General features: G+C 33.3%; 1 protein-coding gene across 1 annotated transcript in view; it reads left to right on the forward strand.

The window, feature by feature from the left end:
• The window catches only part of LOC134269724 (inversin-A-like), a gene marked incomplete at its 5' end in the record, with an annotated part of 43,758 nt that extends 34,250 nt beyond the window's left edge, over positions 1–9,508 (forward strand). Inside the window, 6 exon segments of the mRNA XM_062751932.1 lie at positions 5,006–5,235; positions 5,491–5,678; positions 5,942–6,064; positions 6,439–6,534; positions 6,752–6,940; positions 7,062–9,508. Of these exon segments, the coding sequence (XP_062607916.1) occupies positions 5,006–5,235; positions 5,491–5,678; positions 5,942–6,064; positions 6,439–6,534; positions 6,752–6,940; positions 7,062–7,086 (851 nt within the window).
• Positions 9,509–10,530: the final 1,022 nt, after the last annotated feature.

Raw genomic sequence — 10,530 nt, forward strand, 5'->3', positions numbered from 1 at the left:
CATCCCTTTTGTTGCTGTATAGTTAAATTTTGGTGATGTAGTGTATGCCTATGAATACAATGTGTATAAAAGTTAATACCGAAGGAAGTGGAACACCAACATCCCTTCCCCACCCACCCAAACATAATAGGATTTTCGAGTTTTGGACAATTTGATACACCCCCCCCCCCAAAAAAAAAAAACAAACAAACAAACAAACACACACATACACTTTATTTTTGCTTGTCAATATTTTTCATGTAAGTTATAAGTTAAAATAGTTGATTTTTCCCCTGATTGTTTTCAAAGCCGATGCTACTGATATATATAATTTTATATTACGTAAAATCATTTGGGCTTGGAATACAGGTGGTATTTTGATACATACTCAAAGTTTAGTTGTAGCTATGAAATCCTCACATTGATCTTTCTTTTTTGAGTATTAAAATGTAATGTTCATTGAAGAGTCGCTTGCCATTTGCCATTTCTTTTTGTGTGTTCAAACCCTCCAGGTTTTATTTTTTTAAAATTAAATAACACCTTCCGAAGCTTGGACTAGTATATATACTTTAAAAAAAAACAAAAAAAAAACAACAGTCCACGTACCTGTGATTGTATTTGTACAGGTCGGCGGAAAATAAAAAAGAAAAAAATAGGGTCATTCGGCTGTCATGCATGGCTACATGTATAAATGCCTGATCATATCAAATCAATATCAAGTTTCTCGTAAGAAAAATGTGAAAAATCAATTTCTAGTACTTAACATACACGACATATAAAGTTTGATAACGAATTCAAAACAATTCATTTATTTCCCCCCCTCCTTTTTTTGGGGGGTGGGGGTTATGGAACTAATGGACACAACAAATGAAACCGCGAATTAAGAAAATTCGAGGGCTTCCTTTTTTTACGGGGTCAAAACTTGGTTATCGATTATTGTATAAACTAATCCCCCAGGAAGGGGGACCCGGAAACCCCTCCTCTCGACTAAATCTGTTACATGTTACAATTTGTTAATCATTCGTTTAGTACATGTACGTTTAGCAGTTGTTTGACATGTTTATACTTCTAGGATTTGCTACCGTCTCTAAATGTGTGTTCCTCCTTATAAATCGGTGCGTAATTTTTTTTTAAACTTAAACACAACAATTTTTTCATCACTGTTCACAAGGTATTAAAACAGCTTCAATCCGAACATCTCATACACTTTTTTCGCAAAAATAGACATTACCGGTATATTGGCATTGAAAATTGGGATTTACCTTTTTGCTGGTTTAGCCCCCCCCCCCCTCCCCCCCCACTTTCGATTTGCTTTCGACGCCCATGTATCTAAAGGACATTAAAATATGCATGGATTCAAGATTTTTTTTCAGGAGGAAAAAAAGATAATACATAATTTCGCCAATCCCGAAAATCATATTTCAACACCATGATCACAGGGGCTTGCTCCCGGCGTGTAATAATTATTTATTTTTAAAAACCATATATGGTAATAATGTTTTTTTATTACTGTTTAGGATTTTTTTTTTTAAATAAATAATTATTACACTCCGGTAGATAGCCCCTGTGATTTCAGTCATAGGTCGGGTGGGGAGTGTTGGGAGATTTTGCCGCTTTTTAAATAATTGCCTCATAGATTGATCATTCTTCATGTTCTTCAGCCGTTTCCCGTAGCATTTATTGTTATCTATGAAAAAAGAGGCCCAAAATCATTTTGAGTTACTTTAATCTATAAATTAAACTTGGAAAAATCCAGGGGCGAAACACCATCCCTTTTCTAGATCCGCGCATGTTTTTTTTTTCCTTGTCCGGAAATCTATATGCTTTTCATATTCAATTCTAAATTTACATTCCCAATAAAATTTCCGATGAAGAGTAGTAAATAAAATCCTGACGTTAGTGATGGTAAGATTTAGGTTGAAAGGAGTTTCAAAGAAACTACCCTTGTTATTACAAATTCCTTTATTCAAGCAATTTTTCTAACCGTATTTAAGTTTTTTTTTAAATTTCAGATTACAATTTCAAGGCGCTATGCCGTGTCATTTTTGGCAGTGGGGAAGAGAAGCGTACCTTTAGCAGTGTTTGTCATTTATATTGGATTTGTGACATTTGCATTATTTAATTATCGAAGTCATTGTTTATTTACTGAACCAACTACGCTTATTAAATACCACTTACTTGAAAAAGAAGAGGCAGATAAATTGTGTAGAATTCCTTGGGATTCCCTAGGTATGAATAACATCAGTTTCTTATGTACTGCAGGGCTCAACATAGATAGAATGTTCTATCGTTAAAATGATAAATGTCCTACAGACCCGGTTTAACGATAGAATTCGTTACGTGTATTCGTAATGTAGCAAAAGAAACACGGGCGATAACTCGTACTAGTACATTTACTGTACATTTGCTACCAACACTCTTGGAGAGTTCCGAATTGTAAACATGGCAGGTAAATTTGAAGCGAGAGAAAAACGTTGAGAAAATTAATTGGATTTTCGTCTTTATATGGATTATTTTTTGGGGTAAAAGACATAAACAAGCTCAAAAAGGTTTGTTTTGATTAATTTGATAGTTATTTCCATTGCAAATCGTTTTATATTCTTCAAAATCGTTTCGGAGCGGATCCGCTCCGATTTGCTACATTGCAAGTATATGGGACGTATCCTAACTGTGGTGAGGGCTTGTACCATGACACAGTTAGATTATTCTAACTACGACTGGTCGTGTAAAAATATTTCGACCAAAGTTCAAATGATTTTTCAATCAGGTTTCACTTTCATTTTTTGATCTCAACTAAAAAATCATATACTTAACAAAAATAATGTTTGTTTCCTGTAGGCCTATTGCTGTAAATGTAATCCAACCGACTCAACATGCAGCCGGTGGATTTTTTTCTGCCAAATCTGTGTTTTATCAATCAGCTGATACAATATTTGAAACATAAAATATGCCAACCTAGTCAACATTCACTTTAAATATAAAAAGTAATGATCATTATTATATCATTTAGCAGGGAGGCAGTCAAAGCGCCCCCTAAGAAAAACGTCCCGGTCAAAGCGTTCCCTAATTTTAGTCAAAACGTCCCCTGATTTTAGTCAAAGCGCCCCCTAACATATTTTTATAGAAAAAATACCGCCCCCAAATATTGGTCAAATATTGGTCAAAGCGTCCCTGGTGATTTTAGTCCAAGTGTCCCTGATTTCAGTCAAAGCGCCCCCTAACATATTTTTATAGAAAAAATACCGCCCCCAAATATTGGTCAAAGCGTCCCATGATTTTAGTCAAAGCGCCCCCTGATTTTAGTCAAAGCGACCCTGACTTTGGTCAAAGCACCCCCTAACATGATTTTTAAAGAAAAAATACCACCCCCAAATATTGGTCAAAGCGTCCCCTGATTTTAGTCAAAGCACCCCATGATTTTGGTCAAAGCGTCCCCTAACATATTTTCATAGAAAAAATATCTTATATAAACAAATCTTTACTGTCCCCAAGAAATGGGCAAAGCGTCCCCTGGTTTTGGTCAAAGCGCCCCCTAATATATTTTTTTACTTTTTTAGGTAACTGCAAAACAATGATAATATTATAAATACAAAACAGTTTTATTCCGTAACATATTAAGGGGCGCCTTGACCAAAACTCAGGGGATGCTTTGACCAAAATCAAGGACGTTTTGACCATTGCTTGGGGAGGGTTCCCAGACGATTTTTTTATCTAAGAAAGAAATGTAAGGGGGCGCTTTGACCAAAATCAGGGGGCGCATTGACTAAAATAAGGGGACACTTTGACCAAGATTTGGGGGGCAGTTTTGTAACATCATTTAACTGTAAAATTCTAAAGGGCGCTTTGACCAAAATCGGGGGGCATTTTGACCAAAATCAGGGGACGCTTTGACCAATATTTGGGGGAAGTTTTGTAATATCATTTTACTGTAAAATCTATAGGGGCACTTTGACCAATATCAGGGGGTGTTTTGACCAAAATCAGGGGAAGCTTTGACTGGGACGGTTTTATTAGGGGGCGCTTTGACTGGATTTCAGTTAGCAATCCCCCATAACTTTTGGAACTTCGTTTTCTACGCAAGACAGCCATGATGGATGTCCACTGTAAATATCACACCTGGTTAGTTCAGTGCGGGATGTTTGAACCCATTACTTAGGCATTATGGAAAGTGAAAATAAAAGTTTTAAACTGGGAAGTTCTCAATTTATGAGGTATCTTATTAAGCCAAAAAATAATCTACTGACCAACCCTTGTTTTTAGGCTAATATTACCATGATTACAGGAAACCAAAATATTTTATTCCATAGTACATGTAGTATACATATCAATATTTCATAAATAGTGCTGTCATTTGACTTTCTCTTTAATGCTAACTCTACCAAGATTTTTCCTTCCTGCTAGGTCATTTACAACAACTGTTGCATGGTTTGATTTCATTTAACCATGCAGTCATAGAACTAAATCGAATTGAAATACAACTCCCATTCTGATATTTTCTTGAATTTATTAAAAAGAACTAGATGTTTATTTTCTTTAATTTTCTTTGCAGCAAAACCAAGTTAAATGATAAGCATCAATTTGCTTACATTGACAATGTTATCCGATTAATGGGTTTTTCTCTTCATGATAATTTTTTTTTCAGATTTAATATTTATTCAGTAAACCATGGATATTAGGTCAGGTCTAGTAAATTTTTCAGGTACTGCTCCGACGGGTCTAGATAATTTTAAAGTTAATGTTGAGCCCTGCTGTACTCATACTTCCTGTACTAGTGTAAGCTATAAAGGGTATTCAGCCATGTGAAATGAAGTCACATTAAATTCTGATAAAATGGAATCATTGGATATATTTGTTTCATTAGTTTAACATGTTAAAATGTAGTTTAAACCATTAACTCAATACAGCTGTATATTGTTATATGTAATTTCTGATGTTGAAGAATTTGTCATGGTTTTTTTTAATTTGGTCAAAATAAGTTAAGATTTGATAAAATGTTTGGGATCTAGTTTTATTATTTTTTCAGGAGTAGAAGATGTTGACATTTTTCATGACCATGATTTAACCGCAATACAACATAAGAATCCACTGGTGCAGAAAGGAGGGACATGGAAACCAGAGGGCTGCACATCATACCAGAAAGTTGCTATCATTGTACCATACAGAAACCGATATTTTCATTTAAAGTTATTGCTCTCTAGGCTTCATCCCATGTTGAGGAGGCAGAATATTCATTATAAAATATTTGTTATAGAACAGGTGTGTACGATTTTCCTTTTTACTCTGTGTTATGGTTAATTTTCAAGGATTTCCCTCAAGCATTTTCTGACATTGTCCAGTATTTACTTTGCTTAAGTTTAACCCATACTCTTTAAATTGAAAAGAGTATGAATAAATTGATATTTTGGCAGAAAAAAAAATGACTTTTGAGTTGAATTCAAATTTAAAATATGCTAATTAATTCCTTTATTATTGATTTTGCATGTTTAATGATATTTCTTACATTGGTTGAAGGCTACCAATGACAGCTTTAACAGAGGGAAGTTGATGAATGTAGGATTTAAAGAGGCACTTAAGGAGGAGCAGTATGATTGCTTTGTCTTCCATGATGTAGACATGATTCCTGAAAATAATAAAAATCTCTATATTTGTGATGATCATGCCAGACATTTATCATCTGCCATTGATGAAATGCGATACCAGTATGTATTTTGTTAATTTACACTTTTCCCTTTCTTTAACCATTGAAATACCAACATAGCTTTAATATTTGATAAATCTAATTAAAATAATTGAGAATTCCTGTACATGTAATTAGTTTGTAGTAATATCTAGGCAGCAGAGTGATTCATGAAAGTTGAGAAATTGGAATTTTTAAAATTTATAAAAGTCTGAGACATAATGATTCCTGTGCATGCTGAAAATTTCCTTGTAAGCAGGTTGAAACAAAATTGATACTTTTCAGTGTGATGTACTATAATTATGCTGGAGGTGTAATTGCCATGAAGAAGGATGTTTTTAAAGTCATCAATGGCTACGCCAATTCTTACTGGGGATGGGGCAATGAAGATGATGATCTCTCAGCAAGGTAACCAGATCAGAAAGTTAACTGACATTATACCGGTACTTATCAGTTACTCATAATCAGTAAAGAATAAGTACTTCAACAAAATTAGGGGAGGATAAAAATTTGATATAAGCAGGCCAACCTAGATTTATTGATGTAGTGCTGAAATCTTGGAACATCAGCTATTATTCATTTATTTCCATTTAATATCCAATGGAAAACAATGAAATTTTCCAAATGCAGTTACAAAATCTACTGGTAATATTAAATCTAATTAAAAAATACTGTCTTTTTTTGTAGTTCCATCTTTGTTTAAAATTAAAATAGTATTAAAGATTGCTTCATACATGTACATGTATTAAGTTAAGGAAAGTTTAAAAATAATTTTTCTTCAGAATACAAGAAGCAGGATATTTATTAACCAGACCTCCAGAACATATAGGAAGATATAAGATGGTGCGACACAAAAAGGAGTCCAGATCAGAAAATGGGTACATAATAAAAACATAAAGCAATGCATAAGATTGATAATTTCAAATAAATATCACAATAAAAATCAATAATTTTTTTCTATTATAAAAATTTTTATTATAATGTTTTTGCAGCTCACTTCTCTGTTGTCCGTATATATCAGAAAATATTAGCAATTTTAGAATTGATAAAAATTTTTCTTATAAACACATAATTTGAGATAACACTGATTTGTAGATACGAGCGTTTTCTGGGTTGGAGAGGTAGATGGTTACAAGACGGACTCCACAGCCCTAAGACGATGACCTACAAAGTCCTCAGTAAATCCCAGGAACCTCTGTATACCAACGTCACAGTCAACCTGCTGTACGATAAAAACAAAGAGATCAACGTCGCCGAGGACACAACAAAGGAATCACTGTGGTGGTATGGTCTTATAGACAGTGTCTATATGCATTTGTTCTTGTTTTTGTTATTCTGCTTCACCAATTCTCCAATTTTTGAGTGCCAAAAAAAAACCCTTTATTTTTTCTTCTCTTATTTTCAGGTTTTTAAAGTTTTATTTTCCATGAATATTAAAGAAGTTTATAGTGAAATCCTCAGCAGAACAAGAAAGGAGACTCGGTGTACTTAACACAAGAAAGAATGACCAACTGATTGGAACTGGAAACAGTATGGAAAGTTTTAAATTGAAGGATCTTCATATGTATCTGCTGTAATACGGTTGTTCATTGTGGTAGATGGAGATGAAAAGTAGCTGCACATAAAACTTATATTGTCGATACAATGCATTAATCATTATTTAGAGCTCAAAACACAAATTCATTAGCCAAACTGTTAGATACATTATACTAAAATATAAAGAATGAACTTTCCTCTTTCATCAGATTTTCATTAAATCACCACATTTCTCTCATTTATGGAAGAATGACTTATAAGAGTAAAAAAAACTTATTATAAATCTAATTATAGCACAATTTCCTTTAACATTTTATCTAATATTTAAGTATCATTTATGTAAAATCTGTACAATTTTCTTTAAATATTTTAATTATTTTCCTGTGAAACTGCATACACATACTAAAGAGGACAAAAGGACCATTTTTCATATTTTAACAAAAAATTTTCCATATGAGTGAATCATTGAGAATTGTTTTCATTTAAGTATCTGAAAGCTACTTTTATTTTTAGCTCACCTGAGTGAGCTTTTCTGATCACATTTTGTCCGGCATCCGTTTGTCTGTCTGTCCGTCTGTCTGTAAACTTTTCACATTTTCGACTTCTTCTCAAGAACCGCTGGGCCAATTTCAATCAAACTTGGCACAAAGTATCCTTGGGTGAAGGGGATTCAAGTTTGTTCAAATGAAGGGCCACGCCCTTTTCCAAGGGGAGATAATTATGAATTAGAGAAAAATTAATAGCATTTTTAAAAAATCTTCTTCTTAAGAACAACTGGGCCAGGAAAGATGGAACTCATGTGGAATCATCCTCAGGTAATGTAGATTCAAGTTTGTTCATGACCCCCGGGGCTAGGGTGGGGCCAAAATGGCCGACCCAAGTTTTACATAGGAATATATAGGAAAAATCTTTAAAAATCTTCTTCTCAAGAACCACTGGGCCAGGAAAGATGAAACTCATGTGGAATCATCCTCAGGTAGTGTAGATTCAAGTTTGTTCAAATCATGACCCCTTGAGCTAGGGTGGGGCCAAAATGGCTGACCCAAATTTTACATAGGGATATATATGGAAATCTTTTAAAATCTTCTTTTCAAGTACTTCAAAGCTATGACTAGTGATATTTATATGGAATCATCCTCAGGTAGTGTAGATTCTAGTTTGTTCAAATGATGAATGCCGGGGGGGGGGGGGGTTTAAATTCAAGCCCAATGTGCTCAGGTGAGCGCTGTGGCCCCTGGGCCTCTTGTTTATATTTATTTAGGAAATGCTTTATCATGACATTTAAAATGAAATGTGACATTTCTGTTTATACAGGTTTTATCTGTTTTTTGTATGCATGGTACTGTTACGCGAGAAAGTTGCTATTTTTTTTAAAATAATTTTTTTATTATGATGAATGAATGTGTTTTTATGAAATAAACTTTTGTAAAGTGATCAATCAATATACAATAAGTAATTGAATATAAAACAAGATGTGCTTGTGAAACACTGATGCCCCCTTTCACAGCCTCACGGAAGGAATGAAGTTTTTTAAATGCAAGTCAAACCTTAAGGTCAAGGTCAAGAGGTCAGATTTGGTGGTATCCTGAGACAGGTCTTATCACAAGTAATATACCAATTAAATATGAAAGTGCTAGCTTCTGTAGTTCTAACTGTTCAAATATTATGGACAAAGTTAAAGTTTTCAAAAGGTGGGTCAGGCTCTAAGGTCAAGGTAAAATTTTTTATGACCATTGAAGGGTCTCAATGAGCATACATATGAAGTATGAAAGCCCTAACACCAACTGTCCAACAGTTATGGCCAAGGTTAAAGTTTGAAATATTTTATTTAAATTGGGCCAAGGTCATGAGGTCAAATTTGGTGTTACCCCAAGAAAGGTTTTGTCACAAGGTACATGTATACATCTGTGAAATATGAAAGTCATAGCCCTGCCAACTCAAAAGTCATGGACAAGGTTAAAGTTTTCTAGGACAGACGGACTGACAGTGTAAAGATATATACCCTGAATTTTCGATTATGGGGGCATGATATTTGTTTCAAAAATATATTATTTAATACTACTAGTCCAAGATATCTGACGTTTTCCGGGCATTGTTCATGATTTTCATATTTTACGTGCCAGGAAAACGTCAAAACCGGCGCTATTACTGAAACTGGAATTTGCCCGCCTCCATTTGCAGAGGGCATTTTAGAGTTATTTTTCGATACTTGCGAACTAAATTAAAAGCTGAATTTACAACTTATCAATGATACAATGCCTTTAGTAATCACCTACATCGTTTTTATTGTTACATGTAGTTTATAAATTCATACCGTCTCGTTTTTTTTGTTTTTTTTTGTCATTTTGTGCATTTTAAAATCTTACAAGATCTGTATCGAAATGTGTACTATAAAAAATGAAACTATTTCACGAGCAATCAAAATTGCTTTTTTATAATGATGATAACTGGGGAATATATTTTGACTCTAGGTTCAAACACATTTTAAAAACCATAGATGAATTTTTCAGAAGAAAAAGTTTTGTTGGTAATAATTTTATGTTTGCAATGTTAAAAACGTCACCCTTAACATAAGAATACTAAATTTAAACAAATTGAATATTAATCCTTGGATGTTTTTATCCTTACTCGACATATTTGACGCCTTAATCGCCCATCACCTGTTTCAGTTTACTTGTATCACTGCAACTGTCCTTTAAGGTTATCCAATCTTCAGTCAGGAAGGATAACTTTTAAAATTATTTTATTGAAAAATCTCAACATGAAGCTTGAAATTGAAAGTTTTCATGCAACAATTTTAAGTTTACTTTAAAAGAATCTTTTTCTTTGAAGTCTTATAAAGGGTCATGTAAAAAAAATTGATTAACATGTACACACTATAAAATTTAAAAAAAAAGTTTTAGAGAAATAGAATTTTATTGATTGTAGCTTTAGACATCAAGGTCTTTTTGTCCGATATGAAATGAAAAGTTACCTGTGATGTTTTGTAATGGTAGCACAAGATTTTCATGTGTTTTTATGCATTTTTGAATCGCAAAATATAAAACACGCAGAATATTATGTCGGCAATTATATGACATAAAAAATTACCATTTTTTCTTAAATCGTAAAAAATAATCACGCCAAATAAAAACCGTATAAATCAAAAAATTTTTTTTGGGCAAAATTTCCAATACGCATGGCTGTTGTTTCTATTCGCTTTTCTAAACACTGGCTCCTTTGATATGTAATTGCCAAACTGAGCAAATAAACTGCATTTCTTCTTCGTGTTTAATTACTAAGTAAAACAATAAATTACAGTTTTTAAGAATTTAATATAAAGTTATTGCACATAATTT

The sequence above is a fragment of the Saccostrea cucullata genome, unplaced genomic scaffold (assembly GCF_032062105.1).
Source record: "Saccostrea cucullata isolate Sc308-1 unplaced genomic scaffold, CSIRO_AGI_Scuc_v1 ctg763, whole genome shotgun sequence".
Lineage (NCBI taxonomy): Eukaryota > Metazoa > Mollusca > Bivalvia > Ostreida > Ostreidae > Saccostrea > Saccostrea cuccullata.